The 25,048-nt window shown below is 37.6% G+C and overlaps 1 protein-coding gene across 1 annotated transcript in view; it reads left to right on the top strand.

Moving 5' to 3' along the window:
• Positions 1 to 25,048, top strand: part of LOC106059535 (calcium-activated chloride channel regulator 3A-1-like) — a 376,089-nt gene that overhangs the window by 286,673 nt on the left and 64,368 nt on the right. Inside the window, exon 11 of the mRNA XM_056025932.1 lies at positions 14,707 to 14,894. Within this exon, the coding sequence (XP_055881907.1) occupies positions 14,707 to 14,894 (188 nt within the window). The remainder of the gene's footprint in view (positions 1 to 14,706; positions 14,895 to 25,048) is intronic.

Here is a 25,048-nt window from a genome sequence, read left to right as displayed (position 1 = left end):
ATCTAAAATACCCTAGAACTAAAACAACAAGGTTACAAAGACAGTTTGTGTGGGCACACAAACTTAAAATCTGTCCCCGAAGTGGTCCACCTAGAGACAGACGGACAGATCTAGACATTGGTAGAAGATAGAACATATTAGGCTGTAAAAAATATACTTAAAAAACAATTTAAAAAATGTAGAAATGTGTATTAACTAAAAAAAAAAAATCCACTGGGTTTCGAATCCAGTACCTTCTGCGTGTTGGACAGTTGTGATAACCAATACACTACGGAAACACGTATTTAAACGTACAATATATTTTGAAATCTTTCCTTATACTTTCCGTTTGATACATAGATCTAGCTAGATCTGGATCTAGAATCTTGCTATAGAATTTGCCATATTGCTATAACTTAGCAATTAACCTCAACGAAAGTGATATAAAACAGAACGTTTAATAATCAATTATAAACTACATCTAGAGCCAAACTTAGAATCACAGCTCAGGCCTTCTTGTTTACATCGCTAATCATCGGCCATCTTCCTTCCTCTGTTCTTTATCGTGTCCTCAGGTACACAATGTCGCGCCAAATGACAGTGCGCAATGTAGAGTCATAACACTGCCCCCTCCTTAGTTATGTTCGTCCCGAACATGACCAGATTTTCGACAGGGCTGAAGAATTGTCAGTGCAGATGAAGTTCTGGCAAGAAAGTTATAGTCCCACTGGAGGCCGGGTCATAAACACACTGTCATTTTCAGCCATCTCCAGAAGGTAGGCCTTTCTACACATGTCCATTAACCACATTATCAGTTTCCAGTTTCCGCTGAAATTGATTCATCTGTTACTCTGCTTTGTGAAGGCAGACGTACACACGTTTGTCAAGCCCAGACCTGTTGATGATTTTTCTGGTATTTGCATTGTTCATTCGAGGTGCCGCCCGTACAGTTCTTATTAGATTCCTGTCTGCAGTTAGTACTGGTAGCCAAACAGGAGTATTGGACACAGACCCAACGTTGTCTGATTTGATCATGCCCATTGAAGCACTCATATCACGGACATCGAAAGCAATAGTTTCACTCTGCTTATAGGTCACTCCTCTAGTTTCTTCATCTAGCGTTTTCTTTTCGGATCTGCGCTTATCGTTGAAAAGGTTGCCACTTTCTTTATCTTGAAAGCTAGACGCATCTGATTTGTCATTATGATCATCGACGGCGCTGCCACCACCAACACTTTCCTTGTAACTACCCGTATAGCAACAACAATGATTGGTTGATGTTTCAATCTCCGCTCTTCTAGGATGTAGCTGGCCTTCCAGTTTGTTCCACTTCAGTTTGTCCCTTTTATGATACCTGTTTACTGACAGATTAGACCATTTTGGTATGGTCGTATGTTCGATTCGTTTCACCTGAATGCCTTCCACACCATCATCAAGCAATGGGAACTCTATGTGTCCATATTGTAGAGTTCAACTTCCAATGTTTAGAGATAAACACCGAATTCCTGCATAAAATCCAGACCAAGGATACAATCGTCGACAACATTGGCGATCAGAAAATCATGACTAAATGGTTGACTTCCTATTTCAAAATTAAGCCGTACTTGTCCTAATATAGGTAACAGTTCGCCACCTGCCGTTTTAAGAGTTTAGCCATTCACTCGTATTATTTCCTGATCACCAATCAGACTGGGTCCAACTATCGACCGCGTAGCCCCTGTGTCCAAGAGGAACCTATAAGAACCAGCGCCAATCTTTCCTTGCACTCTCAAGGTTTTGCTTTGTTCTAACACTCTGAAAGGAGTCTTTATTCTCGGAGCGTCGATTTTCTGGGCTGCCAGTTCTTGCTCCCTAAGCCCGTAGAATAGTAGCGATTGACGTTCTGATGCACAGCCTTGGCCTTGGAAAAAAATGTTACAATTCCTCCGTAAATGACCTGGAGTGTTACAATTCTAACAACGAAAAGTCTTTTTACTATCTCAAATCTCGCACTCCATCTATGAAAGCATCTGTGACCAGAACATCCAAAAGTTCCTGTGTTGCCGATGGGTAAGCAAGACGTTCTACGTCTGCTGCTAATTCCTGTAATATCTCTGCGTTTTTCTGTTGTCGATTCTTTAATTGCGTCCTGAAAACTTCCTGCAGGTGTTCATTGCCGTATCGTAGTTCCATTGTTTTGACCATGGCATCGTAGTCTGTCCGATCCGTCATAGTCTGTAACAATTCGGCTGCCTTGCCTCTGAGTGCCAACATGAGACCAGTTGCCTTCTCTGCCTTGGTAAACCATCTGTTGACTTGCGCCGCCGCCTCGAATTGTAATCGATACACAGAGCCGTCAAACACCGGTGGTTTAATCTTCCCCGTCATTTCAGTCACAGTGCCCCCGCATCTTGTTTCTTTTGCAGCTCCGCCTTCATTTCATTTCGTAATTGTTGAATTTTAGAATCAACATCTCCCACCATTTTGGGACCTTAATTCAGCGACCCCATTTCTTAATTGTTGTTTGAAACTGTCTATGTCATTTTTCAATTCGGTCACAAATGATTTTATAGAGCCCAGTTCATTACCCATTTCTTTTTTAAGTTCATCCTTTCCTGATTTCATGTCTTCCTTCAATGAGTTTCCCATGTCAGTATTTGTTTTGCCTTGTTCTTGTATCATGTTCCAAAGCTCCATCATAGTCGGTTCTATTTCAAGCACATAGGTCTCCGTGTCCTGTTCTTCCTCTATCATGTTTTGCCTAAGACGCTCCATAAGTGCCTCCTTGTTGCCGCTCACCTTCAGCTCTCTACCTCTGAGTTCATGTCTAAGTTCCTGTAATGACAGTTGACTAAGTGTTTTCTTAGACGCCATCCAGTATTCAAACGTTGATCAACTAAAATCAAAACTTATGTTGGTTTACCCGAAAATGGAATCGTTCAATGTCCTATACAATAGATCTAGGCCTTCTTCTCCCCTTTCGTTGAGGATCCCACTTCTGACACCAATAGCTATAACTTAGCAATTACCTCAACGAAAGTGATATAAAACAGAACGTTTAATAATCAATTATAAACTAAGCCAACTTAGAATCACATCTCAGGCCTTCTTGTTTACATCGCTAATCATCGGCCATCTTCCTTCCTCTGTTCTCTAGCGTGTTCTCTGGTACACAATGTCGCGCCAAATGACAGTGCGCAATGTAGAGTCATAACAATATCTACACTAGAACTCGTATATAGATCTATGTAGATCTGGCCTCAATTTTTTTTAATTTAGATTCAGAATGTTGTCAAATGTATAGCCTAATGAGGATGTGTGAAAACTTCGCGATAAAAAGTAGTGTTTTTTTAAACTTACAATTTAAACGAAGTTCGTATCATAATTCTTTTTTAATAATAATATTTGAATCAGTATTCTTTTCAATGAGTTAGTTAATTAATGGAAAAATATATTTTATAATGATCCATTGAGACTTTTACCATTGTGACCTTAGATGCAAATGCTTTGTACCAATGCGCGGATCTATGAATGAAGTTGTTTTATTAATGAAAAAGCCTGTGAACTTTTTAATAAGACTTACTTCCCCTGAAGTTTTTCATTTTAAAGTGGTGTAATTTTTTTTTTTAAATCTGCTTGCATATATTATTTTAAAAATTAGATCGTTCACTTTTGGAAAAGAAAAAAGTAGCCGTTGCATCAGAACTTTGAATGATCTAAAATATCATGATATCCCATTTTTAATTTTCTCTTCTAGTTTCTGAGATCTAAATGGGACGGACGGACAGAAGGACAGTCGTCACAAAACTAATAGCGTCTTTTCTCCTTTCGGGGGTCGCTAAAACAAGCTCGGTGGCGCCACCAATGTGTCCATCTTTAAATGTGAAATGGCAGTTTTTTGGATATTTTGAGCACTAATTTTAGAAGGAATGAGCTATCAACAGAATCCAACCTCTCTTCATACAAAACTGACCAATTGCCGACGTGCCGCAAGGTGCATATATTCACTTGTAATTACAAAGTAAATATTTATAAGTATTGAATAAACATTGTTATGAATGTATGGTTCAGCATACGCCCTGTTTAAAAACTGCACATCGCCTGTCATCCCCAGTGTATATTTGATCGTCAAATTACCAACTCCGGCATTCATACAAAATCTTACTTTTGTCGTTATGCTAATCTCTACCACGACTGGGTCCCGCGAAATCCGTTTCGCACAGGGGCCCACAACTGTTAGGGCTGGCCCTGCCCTCTCTTCTATAAAACAAAAATAATGCAAACTACAGTCTCCAAATTCCATGAGCGTAGCCAAGAGCGAATTTGAGTTTAAAACACACTCCAATTTTTTTTTCTTTTTACGATAAAACCCCTCTTCAATATAAGACTATAACATACAAGTCATCAGATTCTATTAGCATAGCCAAGATTAGTTTTTTTTTTAAACCCTCCAGAGTACTTTGAGTTTAAGCCCCCTACAGAGCGTTTTGAGTTTAAACACTTCTCCAGCAGGGCTTGAAGTACTTTGCAGCTAAAAAAACAACTCTACAAAAAAAAAAAAAATTCATGCAAACTACAGTCACACAGTTTTATGATCGTAGCCATGGCTTGTTTTGAGGTTAAACCCCCCTCCAGGGGTGTTTCAAATTTAAAACCTTTTCCAGATGGTTTTGAGTTTAAAACTCCCTCCAGATGGTTTTCAGTTTAAATCCACTTTCAGAGAGTTTTGAGGTTAAAAACCCCCTTTTCAATATAATTCAAAAGCAAACTACAGTCAACAAATTCTATGAGCGTAGTTAAGAGTGTTCTGAGTTTCTTTAAAAAAAAAACTCCTAAGATTTTGTAGTTAAAAACGCCCAAACAGATGTTTTTGACGACAAAACTTACTTCCCTTTTCGATAGAAAATCTAAAGCAAACTAGTCACCAAATTCCAAGAGGGGTTACAAATTTATACAAGTGCTGGGCTCCATTATTAAAGTGAAGTGAACAGCAGATTTGGTTTTTGAAGTAAAATTTTTCATAGCAAGATAATGCACTGTAGATACCTCAGAATATGCTTTTTTTTTTGTTTAAAAGACCTGAAATAGTGCCGGGCCCCTATGGAGGAGTTCACAGCCCCCCCCAGACCCCGTTAGCCGACATAGGCGGGGTGTCTACAGTCTATTCACTCCAGAGACAATCCCCCCCCTGAAACAAATCCTGGCTGCGCCCATGACATGTATATTTTTCCGCATCTCATGCAGACAAAGCCTGTTATCCGCCGGCGGTCTATTTCAGTTTTCTTTTACTAGACTTATACAGTCCTTTTATCAATTGTGTGAGCTATGCTAGAAGAAAGAAAGTATCTTTTTTAAAAAAGTTATTAAGTGTTTTCTGATTTAAATTCTTGCGGTCCGATTCATCTTAATGGACTTTAAAATTCCATCCAGATGCAGAAAAGATACCAATAGATTCTTCAGAAGGAGACATTTTCTTTTTAACTGTTTCACTAAGGACTGTTGGAAGAAAATGTCAGGCGTGGATTCCCACGCATTATCTTTGTTTGCCTGATTGATAAACTAATGTAAAAAGTCGCATTGTCTTAGCCTGGATTTTGCACTTTATCGATAACATATATAACTCATCGCATTAAATTGGTGTGATGGTATCGTTGATCAGTTTTAATGTTTGAGTAACGTCGTGAAAATGTGTTTTTTAACATTGAGATAGTGATTTGTTGTTCTGAATATCTTTTTTCAGTCGTTGTGTTTTTTTCTAGCTTAATAAAGATTTGTATTGTGTTTCTCAGATTTATCGCCATTTTCTATTCCACTAAAGTAAGTCTAGTAGATCTATACATCGGGAGGAAGGACGGAAAAGAGCGGGGTAAAAAATGTTTCTTTGTTTTTTAACATTCATTGTCCTGCGACGCTGGTGGGACGATGAAATTTTAAATCAATTAATTATTAAAGTAAATTGTTTTGGCGACGTTAGGTCTGGGGGTTTCTAACGACATTTAGATCAGCGCGCATTACAGGTTGGGAAACAGAACACACAGTTAGCGTACAATAAAGAAAAGGATTACTTTAGTTTAAAAGACAGAAAAGTTTAATGCAATAAAGGGTAAAAAGGGAAGGGATAACAATGGTGGGGAGAAGAAGAAGATATTCTGAAGTACTGTAAGAAGAAAGACAACTAAAACAATCAACTCCTTCTATTGACTGCTGATGGTATAGGAACGCCCCGTTGTTTATAACACTTTGCTGGAAGGTTTATTTGCTTTCTTCCCTCTGCCTTGGTGACTTAAAATGTTCAAATCCGAAAGCGAGCGTGCCAGCGTTGGGATGTGCCAGTTCCAGCTAAAAATTCCTTTTGAGATTAGATTGGCCCGGTCGCTGGTGTACGTCATAGTGTGAGGGACGCAATGGTGGCGGGAAAAATCAACGATGGAAAGGCAGGCGGCTGAGAATCGACTTAAGATGTAGAACTTAAATACTCAGGGTTCGCTTATGTATTGGTTCTTCCTCCAGCACGGAGTTAAGTTCCTCTGCGATCTAGTTGTAGGTTTAGCAATCAATATCAGAGATACTGGGACAGGAGTTCTGGAAGTAGTAGTAAGGAACAACAGGAAGGCTAACAGGAATTCAGATCCAGTAACAGGAGTGCGTAAGGATCAGAAACAGGAATTCTAGTGCAGGGAAAAACAGAACCCAGCTGGTATTCGTAGCCTCGATCAGGAACAAGTCCAAATGGAATGGAATAAGAATAAGGGAGCCAAACAAATAGAATATGTGAATGAACCCCCCTCAACGCTCTACAATGGAGCGACTCTGAGATGGTCTGAGGTTTATATGGTGCTAGAGCGGAAATATGTAATTGGACATGAAAGCATGTTATGTCACGTGATAAGTCAAAATATTTAACTGAAACTCTATTTAGATTAGCGCCTCCCACTTAATTGCCGATAAGGTCTTATGAGCTCCAGGTCAGGGTCTAGACCAGTGTTTCTCAAACTTTTTTGTATGGCGGCACAGTAAAAAAACTACAAAAATTTCGCGGCACACCACGAAGAGCAACAGTTGTTTTATAATAAAAAAGAAAAAAAGATTTTACCTTTTTTAAGTATCACATTTAATGTGAAGGGTGTGCCTGTTTTTGAGAGCAAATTCGATCTAATCGAGGCTCCAGAGCCGACAAACAAACTCGCATTTCATCGTCTATTGTAAGAAGTCTTTCTCTTTTCTTAGACTTGATTTCAGTCAGTGCTGAAAATCCAAACTCACAAAACCATGAAGATGCAAATGGAAGAATTATTTTGATTGCTTTTAAACTGATTGCAGGATATAACTTGTTGATTGAAATCCAAAAGACATCCAGGCTTTTCTCGGCAAAACTTGACTTAAGAACTGCATCGTTTTTTAAATCTATGAGCTGCTCTGCTTCTTCAGTTGTCAGATTTGTAGCTTCATTGTTTCCAAATGGATAGCTGACCCATCCATATTCATTACTTCCAATTGTTGGAAAGTAATGCTGCAATGCTGACTGCATGTGTGTCAAAGTGTCCAGAATTTCGGAGCTGATTTCTTCATTTGAAGTAGGCCTACATTCATTGTAAGTAGGAAAGCAGTCGAAGACTCCTTTCGAGATCTTACTTTGCCACAAAGACAATTTTTCCCCAAATGACTTCAGTTTTGAGGATGCAGTGATGATGGTTTCCGATAGTCCTTGAAGACTTAAATTCAATGAGTTTAATTTATCAAATAAATCAGAGAGAAATGTCACCTTAACCCACCAGATCTCGTCATTAATAGATAACCCAAAGTCTTTTTTTTCAGCCTCCAAGAATGAAATCAACTCGGCCTTGAGTTGGACGACACGCTTTAACACTTTTCCCCTGGAGAGCCAACGAACGTTGGTATGATACAGCAGACATTTGTAGTCTGAGTCCATTGCTTCACAGAGCTGAGAGAAAAGTCGGGATGCAAGTGGTCGAGATTTGATAAAGTTTACAACTTCAATCACTTGATCCAGAACAGACATAAAATCTTTCGGCAAAGATTTGAAGGCAAGAGCTTCTCTGTGGATCATGCAGTGAACAACTAATACATTTGGATTTTCTTGACGCACAAGAGTGACGAATCCCTTTCTATTTCCCTGCATGGAAGGACAGCCATCGGTGCAAACGCTGACACAGTTTTTCCACTGTAGTTTGAATAGCAAAATGTTTTCGTTCACCACTTTGAAAATATCTTCGCCTTTGGTCGTAGTTGGTAAGTCTTTGCAAAATAAGAATTCGTTGACACATTTTTCATCCTTTATGAACCGAATAAAAGCTAGAAGCTGGGCTTTGCCACTAACGTCAGTGGATTCATCAACTTGAAGAGACCACAGCAGAGACACTTCATCGTCAGTCACGTCGAAGTGTTCGCAGATTTGATCTTGTAAATCTGACGACAAGTCTTCAATTCTGCGCGAGATAGTATCATTTGACAAAGGAACTTTTTTAACTTTTTCGGCGGCATCGGGTCCAAGGATAGTTTCAACAACTATTGCTAAAGCTGGTGCAATGACTGATTCAGCCTCTGTGTGTGCTTTCTTGCGTTTTGCTAATAACTGAGCAACCTTATAACTTGCAATCAATCCCTTTTCTGGCAGCTTTAGGTAGTTCGTAAGTTTCTTAGCTTGTTTATTTTGTTGAGCCCTGATGTTTTCGAAGTATTCCCTCGGTTGCGCTTTTACAGATGGATGTTTTGTTTCCAAGTGCCTCTTCAATTTGCTTGGAACAAGCGCCTCATTCGACAGAGTTGCATTGCAGATCAGACAGAATGGCAATGGAGAATCTTCAGGTCCCGAAGATATGAAACCATATCCGATGTAATCTTCTTTGTACCTTCGTTTGGTTCCTTGCTTTTCATTTAACGCTTGCGCAGTTTCATTCTTGCTAACGTATTTCTCCATGGATAACAATGAATAATGCTTATTGATAATTTGTTATTATTAAAATTCACCTAAACAATTTACATGAAACACATAGCTTATTATTTGTAATAGTAGGCTAGTAGAGACTAACAAACACTTTCTTGTCTGTTTAAAGTTTAAATGCTGGTTTATTCATGTTAGATCGTCCATATATAAAGGCCTAAAAGGAATTCAATTACCCCCCCCCCCCCATCTGTTAATGAGCACATTCTTTCGACATGCCAGCATTGTGGGTTACTGGGTTACAATAACAGGACGGGCCTGACAAAACAATAACATTTACTATCACATTATTATCGTAACCAATTCAAGAACTGACGTGAGTCTGCTAAGGCGGCCTACATTCGAGTCATTATAATAATATTTGTATAGTGGACAATGCTATAACCTGAAGAGCTAACAACCCTTTCCGTCACTATGGAGCGATCCACTTCTATTACTGGTCGTTGCAAGTGGGGATGTCATCGCAACGTAAAAAAAAAATTAATAGTAGACAGACCTGTGTAACGCTGCACGTGTGGCGTTCTGAAAACTCCCGCGGCACACCAGCAAATCTTCGGCGGCACACTAGTGTGCCGCGGCACACAGTTTGAGAAACACTGGTCTAGACAAAGGTGAGGGCATAGTCTGGCCGCAAGATGCAAGGAGCTCACATGGTCTCTCACTATGGGGAAAGTAAATCACGTTGAGAGACATCGCACTTGAATAGACTAACAATTACACACTTCCCAGAGAGTCAAGCTGTGCAAATGTGGCGTGGCTTAGGAAAGTGAATTTCATGAATTATTTTCCACATGGAAGTCGATTATTAATTTTTAGTGGTTGTTTTTTGTTTGTTTTGTCTACATTCAATATAAAAAAATCATTATTTAATTATTCGTATGAATTAGTTAAAAAAAAATGAAATTTTCTTAACAAGAAAGATTTGTATTGTGTTTCTCAGATTTATCGCCATTTTCTATTCCACTAAAGTAAGTCTAGTAGATCTATACATCGGGAGGAAGGACGGAAAAGAGCGGGGTAAAAAATGTTTCTTTGTTTTTTAACATTCATTGTCCTGCGACGCTGGTGGGACGATGAAATTTTAAATCAATTAATTATTAAAGTAAATTGTTTTGGCGACGTTAGGTCTGGGGGTTTCTAACGACATTTAGATCAGCGCGCATTACAGGTTGGGAAACAGAACACACAGTTAGCGTACAATAAAGAAAAGGATTACTTTAGTTTAAAAGACAGAAAAGTTTAATGCAATAAAGGGTAAAAAGGGAAGGGATAACAATGGTGGGGAGAAGAAGAAGATATTCTGAAGTACTGTAAGAAGAAAGAGAACTAAAACAATCAACTCCTTCTATTGACTGCTGATGGTATAGGAACGCCCCGTTGTTTATAACACTTTGCTGGAAGGTTTATTTGCTTTCTTCCCTCTGCCTTGGTGACTTAAAATGTTCAAATCCGAAAGCGAGCGTGCCAGCGTTGGGATGTGCCAGTTCCAGCTAAAAATTCCTTTTGAGATTAGATTGGCCCGGTCGCTGGTGTACGTCATAGTGTGAGGGACGCAATGGTGGCGGGAAAAATCAACGATGGAAAGGCAGGCGGCTGAGAATCGACTTAAGATGTAGAACTTAAATACTCAGGGTTCGCTTATGTATTGGTTCTTCCTCCAGCACGGAGTTAAGTTCCTCTGCGATCTAGTTGTAGGTTTAGCAATCAATATCAGAGATACTGGGACAGGAGTTCTGGAAGTAGTAGTAAGGAACAACAGGAAGGCTAACAGGAATTCAGATCCAGTAACAGGAGTGCGTAAGGATCAGAAACAGGAATTCTAGTGCAGGGAAAAACAGAACCCAGCTGGTATTCGTAGCCTCGATCAGGAACAAGTCCAAATGGAATGGAATAAGAATAAGGGAGCCAAACAAATAGAATATGTGAATGAACCCCCCTCAACGCTCTACAATGGAGCGACTCTGAGATGGTCTGAGGTTTATATGGTGCTAGAGCGGAAATATGTAATTGGACATGAAAGCATGTTATGTCACGTGATAAGTCAAAATATTTAACTGAAACTCTATTTAGATTAGCGCCTCCCACTTAATTGCCGATAAGGTCTTATGAGCTCCAGGTCAGGGTCTAGACAAAGGTGAGGGCATAGTCTGGCCGCAAGATGCAAGGAGCTCACATGGTCTCTCACTATGGGGAAAGTAAATCACGTTGAGAGACATCGCACTTGAATAGACTAACAATTACACACTTCCCAGAGAGTCAAGCTGTGCAAATGTGGCGTGGCTTAGGAAAGTGAATTTCATGAATTATTTTCCACATGGAAGTCGATTATTAATTTTTAGTGGTTGTTTTTTGTTTGTTTTGTCTACATTCAATATAAAAAAATCATTATTTAATTATTCGTATGAATTAGTTAAAAAAAAATGAAATTTTCTTAATAAGAAAGAGCAGTTAGTGTGTATTAAGTTATAAAAACTAAATGAATGAGTACTTTTTTTATGAGCTTACATCATCTTAGTATCTGGTCTGATGAAAATCTTTTGCATGTTGTTTCTCCCACTTTAAATTTCGGGTCAGGTGAAACCTCGCACCATTATTTATTGTTGATGACGACACTTGAATCAATTGAAAAATTGATTTTTTTGTTATCAATTAGTCGTAATTAATTATGTTTTATAAAGAGACAGTAGTAGCTAAGAAGAGATAGGCTTCTTGTAGAAAATTTGACAGTCGTCTAAAAATTTAAAAGCTAACATTAGACGAGGTTACAAAGGCAAGTTTGTGTGGAAACTCTAACTCAAAATCGCCCCCCCCCCCAAAGTTGTCCACTGTGATGTTGCTTGTTCAGGCTGTCTTGAGGTCAACTATGGATGACTGTTGAATTTCAACCAATTACTCTGCAAGCGTTTGGGTATTATTGTTCGGGTGTATTCCGTGTAGTTGATCAACAATCCAGACAAAACAAACACATCGGTTTTAACAAGTAAAGAGATGTAGTCAACACTGAAGAACAGTGTAACATGTATTTATTCTAAGAAAAGGCCACAGTAAAAGTCTCTGTCACTAAACACGTCGTTACCCTAGAGGATTCTATCGCTAACTGATTTTCCGGTCTCTAACCCAACATATCCCAAACGTCACTAGTCCCGTTCAATATGCGTCTTCTTTGGTGCGTCGCTAAATAAATAATCTATATAAATAAGGTGTCTAACACCACCCAGGCAGGCAAATGTCAGAGAAGAAAGGAGAAAGAATGTTGACATATCTTATGTGGTGCCCCAAGGGTCCAGCAGACCAATGGATATGTGAAAGTGAAGGAGAAGTTTGATGTGAACCTGGCCTAACTAATGTCATATAATGATTATCTAATTGATGTACTTGTTCTGTAAAGGGTCAGTCAAATTCTCAGAAAAAAAATTCTGTAAAAAAAATAATTAAAATAAATTCTCCCCTTTTTTTAGATCAGTGTTTCAATATTGTACCATTGCGGTACAGAGCACGCGATAATATGAAAAACTACATATTAATTGATTGTTGTTTTATATTATGTACTACTTATATGAATACTAAATTTATTTTTTTTCTCTTTAAAAATAAAAGTAAACATTTTTTTTTGCAAATGTATTAGTGAGAATGTCAGAACTTACTTAACTTAGCAATACAATTGTGGAAAAAATATTTTTTTTTACAAAAAAAATCTTCATCCATTTGCATGCATGTGTTAAAAATATGGTAAATAGGGATCTCCCTTACTGTCGTAAAAATGGTGTATTTTATGAAAAATCTGCTTGCATAGTTGATTTTAAAAATTATTTTTTTTTCAGAACCTTGAATGTTCTAAAATATCATGATGTCGGATTTTCACTATCTTTTCTAGTTTACGAGATCTAAACTGATCGGACGGACGGACGGACAGACAGACCACACAAAATTAATAGCGTCTATTCCCCTTTCGGGGGGCCGCTAAAAAACATAAAAGCTTTTATTTTTATAATTACTTGTATCGCCCAGTCGCTTCTAACCATGGAGGCTTGAGTACGATTGCAGACTTTTTAAAATTGCTTTTGAAAAGGCAGCACGGAAATCGTCTCACAAATACCTTTTCCTCCCCAAATTGGTTCACAAAAGAAATTGGACCACGGTGCACTGAGTACATAATAAGCATGAAAGTTGCGTTAAACAAAAACAAAAAACAATAATGAGCAACAATAGGCGGAGGGCGAACTCGTGACTAACATCACGCACGGTCGCACACCGACAAATAAGCGATCTCTCTCGACATATCCTAACTTTGTTATAACATAATATAAAACATAAACTTCAACACGCATTTTGCAACGAGACGCCTGTAGTCTTGATGGTAGAGGCAGAACCTCGGCAATTGGACTGCACTCTATAAAACTCCTTGACAATGACCTCCAATAACACCCAAAGTAAATTTGATATAGTTTAGTCGATATAGATCTTCTTGTAGTAGTGGATATATTAGCCGTGCTGTTCATCTTTCAAGGGAGCTCAATTTAAAATCTTTATTCCAGAATATTTAGAAGAAAAGTGAAAAATAACGCGTAATATTTTTTTTTGAAAATTTATAACTTAAATGATAAAAAGAAGATCATGGCTTGAATATTGCTGGTACATGGGTGAATTCGACTGGACCGACTCTCAGTTTGTGTGATAACACTATTCCATGTGGAGGGGGGAGGAGAAAGAAATAGATATCTGGGTAAATTTTACAGTAATCTTTTTTTAAAAGCATATACAGAAATAAAAAGGAGAACGACCTGAATTCGAACTCCTGGCTCAAGCCGACAACTAAACACTCTGCTAGTAAGGTACTGTTGTAACCCAGCCTTGCACCAATGCTTGAGGGGCGCACCAGCGCACTAGTGAACGTAAACAAGAAGGACTGTTGGGAAGCCGGCTAGAAGTCATGGGAGTGTGAACAGTCTGGTGCTGAGTGCTGTCCTGTGTGATACTAGAAAACTGTTTGGGAGACCTGGAGCGACACTGGGAAGTGTGTCGGTGGTCTGTTCTGTGTTCTGGTATAAAGTAGGACTCTTAGAACTTAGACATATTACTCCCTGTGACTTTATAGCAGAAGTCCAAGTCTAACTAGTTACTATTACCCGTACCATTTGTCGTTACTTCATTATCATTTATCATAAATAAATACATCGTTTACTCTTGTCAACCTTTCGTTGAGTGCCTGCCTTAGAGAGTTACAACAGTACTTATGACTATAGAAGATTGTATAGTTATGTATTATATTTTTTAAACTTACTTTCAAGCGGCGAATCATAACGGGGACTCATTCAGCATATACCAAAACTTTAGTCAACTACAATTACTTTCAGCTTGATCCAAGATTGGGCTTCGGATAAATAACGTTTACAAACCTTTTACCAGACAGAGTGAGTTAATATAAGCTTTGTAAAAATAAATATAAATGTAGTTCAATAAGTCCGGGTTTACCTAAAGACAACTCAAGCTTTGGCTATGAGTCTTATCTCTCAAATAGTTTACAGCCATTTTAAGTCTAAATACTGCACATGTTCTATAGTTTAAACATGAATAAGCATATTTCAGTATCTAGCTCTTATCACTAATTTTATTGAATAAGAAAGCCTGCTTTTGCATAAGTAGATATTTTTCAATTTGGGTTTCACTCAGTGCGGTCCGCATCACCTAGTGACAACAGACTACGGGGACTGCGTTCTCTAACTAAAACTAAAGAGAAGATAGCAGTTTTTCGGGTTAATTCATTTTAATAATAACTTATTTTTCAGGTATTGTTGTGCATGCTTTAGCGTATGGCCAAAGGGCAGAACAAGGTATTGCTGAATTATCTCAAGATACAGGAGGCAGAACATTTTTTTATAGCGGTCGCCAAAATTCAACTGCTTTAATTGATGGTTTAGCAGCAACAGTTGCAGCGGAAAACACTGCATTACTTAAATCCTCTGCTCCAATCTCTGTAGGTATATTTTAACAAAACTAAAATTAGTATAATAATTATAGCATGGTTTGTTTTGTTTGTTTTACATGTTTCTGAAGTTCCTTCATAATTTGAGGAATATTTGATCTAGTGCAAACCTCAAGCAGGACGCCGGGGAATGACGACTGGCAGCGTTAGAACCATCGAGACGACTGCTCAGAGCGCATACATTTTAACTAGTGGCCATTTTTGGATTGATTCATGGCTTGTTAAGGACAAAAAATAATCGACAAATTTTTAACTTGATCCGAAAATCCGATGTGTTAGAAATAACGTGTCCAAATGTGTACCAAACAGTGAATTGATGGAAGCTTTGTCAAAAGTCAGCAGTTACTTTTATACAGAAGGATCAAAAATCTTTTGAAAATATACTCAATAAACCCCTTAGTTGTGCACCTAAAAGACTTCAAAGCTTGTCGAGGTGTTTGTATTGTTATGACTTTTCCATGCGCACCACCATCCAGGCTAGTGCAGAGATGCGCACTTCTAGTAACCAAACTAGAACAGGATGTTGACATGAGGAGACTAACGATATCCGCCCAAGTAGAGAGCCAATATGGAGAGATTGTGCCTAAGATAGATGTTGTTTGTGTACCTGTGATGTCTTGTCAATAAATATCGATGTACCTCGTTGAGTTGCCTCACTCAAGTTATTACAATTGGTCTCAGAAGTGGGATTATAGGCAACTCAACGAGAGGAGGTAGGCTTTGATTACAATCATGACATATTTGAAGCTATTACATCAGCTCTCAATTAAAGAGATAAGACAAGAGCTTCGTGACCGAGGTTTAAAATCCCTCGGTAGCAGGGAAACGCTCACGGCTCGTCTGAGGCAAGCTCTAATCAATGAAGAAGAAGATCCGGAGACCTACACATTTGAAATTGAACTTGGGATTGTTGAGTTCATTGACAAGATCCATGACTTTTTGGATGCATTTGATGAACAACTGAACATGAGCAAGAACATAAGTTGAACAAAGTTGATGAAAGTGTATTGAAAGTAGAAGGCCAAATAGACCAAAGTGATAAAATTGTATCGCAAGCAAAAGGAGGAATAAACTCGTTAGGGAAGGAGCAGTTGCCTGGTCAGGACTGTGGCTGCACAAACAGTGGTGATGGAGGCGCTGGGGATTGGAGCGCTGTCTGTGACTGTGTTGTGGGCAAGTCTGGCGGGGATGACTTTCAGGGCGAGAAACGTGACAACGATTGCTGCGACGATCTCAATGGGATATGCAGAATTGAAAGAAAAGAAACAAATGAAGAAACTAGAGAAGTCTGTTATGAGCCTGAAACTTTTGTTCTTGGTATACCTGCAACGAGCCGGACAGATCAAGATAACGTTGGGTCTGCGTCCAAGCTGGCTGCTGTGGACCTTAAAGACCTCTGTTTATCTGTCAGTACCTTTGATAAGAACTCAAACTATGAAAGCCTCAAGACCGTTTCTGATTCCTTGCCTTGGATGTCGTCGGGTAAAATTGCGAAAACGGGCCCCAACAATGGCCGAGGCAGAAACAACGAATTTGACTTTGGCAGTGGGATAAAAGAGAACTCCATACTTGGCAACTGCATCCAGGCGATTGACATGAACTGTATATGCGGCGTCCTGTGGGGACAGTGCCCATGCCAAGAAACCCAGCTACAAGACCTGAACTTGACAGAGATCTGTACTTCTGCCAACATCAGTGAAAGTGACTTGAACGGTGGTGAATTAATCCTAGCGAAGCCTGATGTAGTGGTGGATGAACATTACAAGGATGCTTCATGGGCATGAAGCTGAGAAAGACTATGTGCTTGAGACCATGGCTAGCTGTGGGCCTACAGCTGTGTCACGACACGTCCATGGAAAAGGTCCGCTGAATCAGCGTCTTAGAACAACAAACCTGGAATCTACGGTGATCACCACAACATCCATTTGTGTTACGTGGCTAGCAACCCTGACCTCCACTAACTCTCAATGTGTCAGCTGGCTGGCATCAGCGACTATCGTCATGAGGTCGAAGCAGCGACCACGATATCACCTCAAGTGTAGACTTGCCAACTGGAAGAAGAGGAAGCGACGACCATGGGAAACTGTGCAGATGGCTTTGTGGGCAACAGACACCCTAACGTCTGTGGTTCCCACCGATCGACCTCCACCTGAACTGTCAAAGCTCCACTGCAGTGTTTCTTTTCGGGACGAAAAGTGCTAAGACGGGGACAATGTTATGACTTTTCCATGCGCACCACCATCCAGGCTAGTGCAGAGATGCGCACTTCTAGTAACCAAACTAGAACAGGATGTTGACATGAGGAGACTAACGATATCCGCCCAAGTAGAGAGCCAATATGGAGAGATTGTGCCTAAGATAGATGTTGTTTGTGTACCTGTGATGTCTTGTCAATAAATATCGATGTACCTCGTTGAGTTGCCTCACTTAAGTTATTACAGTATTGATACGATCTACAATACCAGGCACTAGCGGATCCAGTGGGGGGGGGGGATTTTTTTCCGAGCCCTAACCCTAACGCCCAGTAAACCCTAACACCCTAACCCTATGTATAAACGCATATATATACTAGACATATTTTACCCGCGACCCGCGGGTCTTTATTTGCGTATTACTGTCGATATAGTCACTGAGAGTGTTTTTAAAACATTTAACGAAATAACAATGTAATAAATAAAGCGAATGTGTAAATGTAAAAATAGTATGAATGAAGCCATCAAATCAAAATAGCTAATCTACTTAAATCCATTTTTTCAAATTAAAACATTTGCTTGTAGGCCTACATATATTTGATTAAAATTTGAAATGAATAGACTTAATTTTGTATGTTCATGTGTTACAGTAAAAAGTCGATCTTGAGGTAGACATAGATCTAGATCTAGACTAATCTAGAGTTAAAAATTGGCTTTTATAGAGTTCATTATGTGCTGTGCCTGCGTGATCTTTTTCATGAATAAATATAGGCCCCTCAACACGGCTACGCAGCTTTAGCTAACAGCGAACGAAGGTATTAAAATGCTTTAGAAAAACAAATTTGAATGTTAATTTGATTAAAATATAAATGAATGGACTATAATTAGTATGTTCATGTGTTAAAGCATAAAACTATCTTTTCAAAAAGAAGTTTTATCATCTTAGAGTTCAATAAGAGTTTTAGACCTAGGCCTAGGAATAGACTCAGAAGAGAGATGTGTTAATGTGTAAACATTCGGTAATGTCTAATGAAAGAATTTGCATCGGGATGTCTAATTTCGCAGATATAAATAACAAATTAATGTAAAAATGCTTTTGAAACTCAAATTTAAAAGTTAATTTTATGAAATAATGAAATCAATAAACTATATTTTGTATTTTCATGTGTCAAAAAATAACCCTATGAGTGCAAAGTTTAGTTCTTAAAATTAGATCTAGATCTAAATCCTTACGATCTTTTCTCATGTCAACATTGTAAACATGGCCTAGATCCATAAAATACTAAAGCTGTAATAGAGTTGGTCTTTTTTTTTTGAGGATCTTAAGTTTGTTTTAGGGCTACAATACATACACTACGGTCTAAGTTGGTACCCAAGGAACATTTCTGCCAAGTTTTATCAATATTGGTCAAGCGGTTTTTATTTCTATACGGGGACATACATACATACATACATACATACATAGATACATACGCCAAACATTCTGCTTTATATAATATATATATATATATATATATATATATATATATACATGTATTTATTTATGTATTTATTTATATTTATTTATTTATTCATTTATTTATTTTTAAAGAGAATAACAAAAAGTGGTCATATTACAACTAGAGCAGTGTTTCTCAAACTTAGGCAAAACAAAAAGTCACGTTGGTGGGCCTTCTCTTGTCAGCTAAGGGGTATGGGGGAAGCGCTGTAAGTTCGCCTAGCACGCCAAGCGTTTTCTTGCATTCTTCACTACCAGAAACGCATTCTACTGACATCTACAGATCACTATTCGTCCTAGTAAAAAGGCAGGTCCAATTTAGTAAAAGAAAGTAACGTGGGGGGCATTGGCCGATACGGAAGTGTGAGTTACAATCGAGATACTATTATCTTTATGTTAAGCGAGACCTCATGTAGTAGACTTTTTTGGTCAGAATAAGAGGCCAACAGAACGAACGATGGTTAAATGCTCTTTGGATATTCGACTGTTTTGACGCGCGCAAAATGTCTAATTTTTAAGAACCTTTTGAAAAATGTTTTACTCTAAAAATTATGATGTTAATGTATAGGCCCTAAGTACATTGCAAATAAACAGATTGGCTCCTTGAAAAGAAAAGATACTCCACACATTTAGATTAAGACTTTGAGTGTTACCGCCGAATAAAAATGTCTTCGAAAAATACTCTTTAAAAAATCATTTATAAGTAATTAATTTTGATCGAAAAATACTATTTAAAAAAAAATCATTTATAAGTAAATAATTTTGATCAATACGCCTGTTTGTAAATTCGTTTTGTTACAGAACTAGAATTGAAAGCTTTGAAAAAAAATCGGAAGACGGAAGAGAAATGAAGTCGACCAATTAGATTCAACTTTTGAATATTGTTTTTTTAGGCTTCAATAATAAATTGTGAGTTATAATTCAAAAGTTATTTATACAATAGAAAAGTCTCAGTTTGAGTTAAGGTTGGGAAAAGGGGACTAGGAAAAAATATTTGGTTTCAAAACTTTTCCCAATTGTTACGCTTATACTTAAGAATTTTCTTATGAATTCTAAATTTTCCAAAAAAACTTAGTCTTTCTTTAAATAATTATTTTAAATTCATGTGTAATTACATAGACTCTGTCGCCCTATTTGACTATTCTGTTTTAAAAAGTGTCAAGTGTCTCCTTTTTATAAGTATTGCTAATGATTGCATTTGGCATTGAAGAATATGAGTTGGGGCCTGGTGGGGGGTGTTTATTGCAACTATCTCCCCTATCACCTGGTATACCCTCTTTCATTTAATATTTACTAATGATTTAATTCAAGATTAGAGCGTGGTGTAACATAAGATTCAAACGGGTTTAAATATCAATAAGTATAAAGATATTTTGTTCACACACTATGATTTCTGCTTAAAAATTGGATGGCCACCAACCCCTACCACCACAGAAGCGGCCAAGTTACCAGAAGAGGAACGACATAATATAAAGATTGGTTAAAATACATATCAATAAGTAGCTTATATCATATAGATAAGTAACTAACTATGTCAATAAATTGTGATTTCTACAAAAAAAAAATTGAACCGCCCTCCCCACTCGAAAGTTAAGGGTTGGGGTGGCGGGATTGAGACAAAGGCCCTCCCCCCCCAAAAAAAAAATCAGCAAACATACTAGAAAAGGGAAGGGACGACATAAAAAAAGGTTAAAATATCAATAATTAGTATATGGTCTTAACATAGGTAAAGAATTCGTATATAAATAGTGTGATTTTACTAGGCCAAGTAGGGTAGGGGCCATCGTCCCCCCCCCCAGTGGTATCAGTACACCATAGTAATCGGATTACAGATTGCCGATACGAAAAGCATATATCCCTTACCCGAGCAGGAAGAATTTCCTGTCACCTAGGATAAATTTGTAATAGATTTCTTCCGAAAATTCGACCAACAATACCTTGCTATAGTTGACGGCTTTTCAAATTTTATAGAAGTGGAACATTTGCACACGACAAGACAAGAAAACTGAAAAACGTATTTGCAAGATATGAAGTGTCTTTTATGGAATCATCGGATGTCTATCATTTAAAATATTCACCAGGACATCGTCGGTCAAATTGCAATGCAGATGCAGTAGTTAAAATATTAAAGAATTTGATGAAAATAACAAAGAAAGAAAATTAGACGCTGATGAAGCCCTATTCGATTTCAGAAACACATCCAGGAAAAATATCAATTTAAGTCCGGCTCAGATGTTATTCGGAAGAACAACAAGGAAGCTATTGCCAAAACAAAAGCATACTGCAAGAATTTCTAAAAAACAAGCCATAGTCAAACGAGAGAAGCGTCATAAAGTGTAAGAAGACACTATAACAAAACAGCTCGAGATATGAACCTTCTAAACTAATCTAAACATTAAGCAGTGTCACAGGTTTTGTTATTGAGATTTTTGAAATGTTATAAGATGTTACTGTGACATGCCGGGGATTATGTAAATATATCTCTAGATCTAAATAATCTTAGAGATTCAATCAACGAAGATCCTTTTAATTCAAATACAGAACTTTAATTCATTAACTAGGATTCACTGTATGTACAGAATATACAAAATAGACTTTTCAAATAAATATCTTCTTTCAAAGCTCAATAATAAAATATATTCAGATTAATACTAGATGTAATAAAATATAAGACTTGTCACTGCAAGTTACAACTCAAAACTAAAATACGTCTTATCTCTATGACATTTTCTCCACAGCTAAAGTCTCAAGATCCCGCGTTTTCTTAGCCCCTTCCCGTAGCCGCTTGCTTTAACCAATCAAATCATTCCCTGGCACATGTCACTCTATCACCGGGCGCGTGTCAGATTACGTCATGGTATTTCTGACACCTGCACGTGCGGACTTTCTCTACTGGGAACAAAATTATACTAAGTTTAATTACCCTAGGTTAGGTTTATTAAAGTTCATACGTGATATAATACCCCCCCCCGTTCTCTTAAGCATTTTGTATGGAATTAAACAATTCGTATATGCTACAATATTTATATGTAAACATAATACATGTGCAATGTCATAATCTGAAGTATGATAAATGATTAAGCTAGTATTGATATGTAAACGTTACTTGAAAATCATTTAAATAATAGTAACAAATTACAATATATGTGAAATAAAATCACAATTATAATTGTATGTCATGTATCTGTAATAGCATAATAGAATAAAGATAAAATTATTTAAGTACATCTTGATTAAGTGTCAGCAAAAAAAATTCATGTGTCCTGGGATCGTCTTGACTTTGAACTGGTTATCCATGAGCTGTAAACTCAAACTAGTCAATCGTCTGTTTGCCATCTTTTTCGAATTTAAGAGAGCTAATGGTGCATGATCAGTAAGTAATGTGAAGTGTGCACCCAGTAAGTATTTGTTAAATTTCGATATGGCCCAGATAATGGCCTAACATTTTTGTTCTATTGTTGAGTATCTGGTTTCAGCCTATGTGAGTTTCCTGCTGATGAAGAATACAGGATGTAAAGTCCCTTGGTAATCCTGCATGAGACATGCTCCAATGGCTGTTGGTGAGGCGTCTGTAGCAAGGTGGAAAGGTCTATTTCTATTAGGAAGTTTGATTATACTGACTTTGGAAAATGTTGCTTTGATTTTCTCAATTGTTTCTTGTAGTTCCATAGACCATGGAATTTTGACAAACTAACCTTTGTTGATGAGGTTGATAAAGATTGATGTGAGTGCTGTGTAATTTGGAATGAAATTAGTATAAAAATTACACAACCCCAGAGCACTTTTGACTTGCTTCTTGGTTGTGGGCACTTTGATGTCTAAGATCCGTTTGATGATATCTTCTTGTGGTCTTAATGAGTTATAACTAACTCGATGTCCTAGAAACAAAAACTTCTGTCCAGGCTTATTCAACCTTACTAGGTTTGACTGTAAAGCCATGTTGTTTTATTATGTTGAATACTTCTTTTAGTCCCTTCATATGTTCTTTCAAGGTTTTATGAGATATACAAATGTCATCAATGTAGGAGACTGTGTCTTTTCGTTGTCCAAATATTCTATGGATAAATCTACCTTGGTAAAGAACTTTGCTTCAGAGAAGTATGATATGAGATCTTCTGGGTTGGGCATGAGGTAGGAATTAAGGCGAGTAATTTTGTTTAATTGTCTAAAATCGACACACATTCTTAGAGTTGTTTGTTCTAGTTTGACGAGTACAATAGGTGCTGCGTATGGTGAATTGGAATGTTCTATAATGCCTTGGTCAAGAAGTTGGTTAATTTCTTGTTGAAGAAAATCTCTGTAGTGTATTGGTAAAGGATATCGTCGTGATTTTGCTGGCTTGTTGTCTGTTAGTATTATTTCGTGTTCAATAATTGAAGTCTTGCCTGGAACATCAGTGAATATTTCTGAATGTTCTTTAAGAATGTTTGTTAATTCTTCTTTTCTTTGAGATGATAAGTTAGCAATTTGAATATCTTGCTAAGATTCAGTCTGCTTTATTGGTGTAGCTGGTAATATAAGATCATTGATGTCTGACATGTAAGGAATAACTGCTAAACATGACATGACTCGCTCTGTTTGTTCTGGACTTGTAGTATCATCTGTATCAACGTAGTATTTCTGTAACATGTTGATGTGAAATACTTACTTCTTATTGTTAATGTCAATTTCATAATCAACATCTGTAATTTTTCTGAGTACAGGAAATGGTCCTTGCCATGTTTGCTTCAGCTGTAGCTTCTTTAGCTTGTTCACGTGCTTTGATGACAATGTTCTTGGTATCCAAGACGTGTTTGGAACGCAGTTTTTCTGTTTGGTTAAGTTGAATCTGGTTGGAGAATGGATTCTTTGAGAATTGACAAAGGTCCTCGCGGATTAACTCCATAGAAAATCTCAATAGGAGAAAATCCTGAAGTTTCTTGTGACTTTCTCTATAAGCAAATAGTGCTGCAGGTAACAAAAATAAAACAATTTTGTGGATTGTTGTTTGCGATTTTGGAGATAATTCGCTTTTTAAATTACCGTTGAATCGTTCGCAAAGTCCATTGCTTTGGGTATGATAAGGCGTCGTGAACTTCATCTTGATGTTGGACATGTTCATAAAGGCTGTGGTAACTTCTGCAGTGAATTGTGTGCCCCTGTCAGATAAGATAACTTCTGGTAAATCTTTTGAGAATATTTCAGATCGAGCTCTGGTAATGTAAAGTGCAGTCCAAAGGAACTGCTTTTGCCCATCTGGTATAGGTAGCCACTAAAATTAAAACATACTTGTGGTTTCTGGCTGTTTCGATCGGCATTGGACCTATCAAGTCAACTGATACTTTCTGAAATGGCTTGCTTGTTTGTATTGGTGCTTATATTGTATTGCCTTTAGGACTTTCATTTGGCAAACATGGCATGAGCTTACATATTTCTTGACGTCTTTGGTGATGCTTGGCCAATAAAATTCTTGAAGAATTTTTCTCTTGATTCTGGTGACACCCATATGACCTGCATGTGGAATATTATTTCCTGCTGCTAAGATTGATTTTCTGTACTTCTGTGGTACAAATCTTTATTTGACAGTTTCATGTTTGTTGCTACTATTTTTCATAAGAAGGCTATTTTTTAAATAAGCTTCATTTGCAAGGTTTGGAATTTTGTTTAATTGTGCCTTCTGGTACATTATTTTCAGTGTTGTGTCTAATTTCTGTTCAAATTTGAATTTATCATTTTTGAACTCTTGCAGTACTTTGGTATTGTCATTTAATTAATTGGTAACTATTTCTGCTTCATTATGCATGTTTTGTACATTTGCATTTTCCATGGCTTCATTTGGGCTTAATTGTTCTGTTTCTGTATGTTCTTGTGGTTACATCATTGACCTGGTAACGATAGCATAGCATTTTTTGGCTTAGTTCAATTGTGTAAACCCAGTCGATGAGATCTTGTGGAGTGCAGATCGGACACCTTCAGTGTTACCGATTATGAGATCTACCGGCAAGTTGCGAGCAACTAAAGCTTCTGTTTGACCACTAAAAAATGGCGTTGTGATGGGTATCAAAGTTTCAGTCAGTCTGCTAACAGTACCAATAAATGCTGTGACTTCAATAAAGTTGCTTGTGAGTTGATTTGACTTGACAAATTTTTCATGTGTGTGTCTCTTAGTACTTGAACTTTCTGATTATCCAAAAGACCTGGATATAATTTAAGAACTTTTGTCTTGGCTACAACAGTCATTGTTGAGTGCTTATTGTTCTCGTTTCTAGTAAAAACGTTTTTCTTGTTTGTATATCGTGGTTGTCTTGAATCTTGTGAATGGCTTCTGTAATAAGGTCTGTCAGTGGATCTATGGTTTCTTGAAGTAGGCTTGTCGAAGATTTGATTTCTAGCATTGAATAGTTTCTTTCTGCATTCATGGGCATAGTGACATCTCATGTGACAAAATGTTCGTTCAATGATTGGTCTTCTTCTGC

This window comes from Biomphalaria glabrata, chromosome 4 (assembly GCF_947242115.1).
Source record: "Biomphalaria glabrata chromosome 4, xgBioGlab47.1, whole genome shotgun sequence".
Classification (NCBI taxonomy): Eukaryota; Metazoa; Mollusca; class Gastropoda; family Planorbidae; genus Biomphalaria; species Biomphalaria glabrata.
The sequence above is the reverse complement of the archived record's forward strand: the minus strand, read 5'-3'. Positions and strand labels throughout refer to the sequence as shown.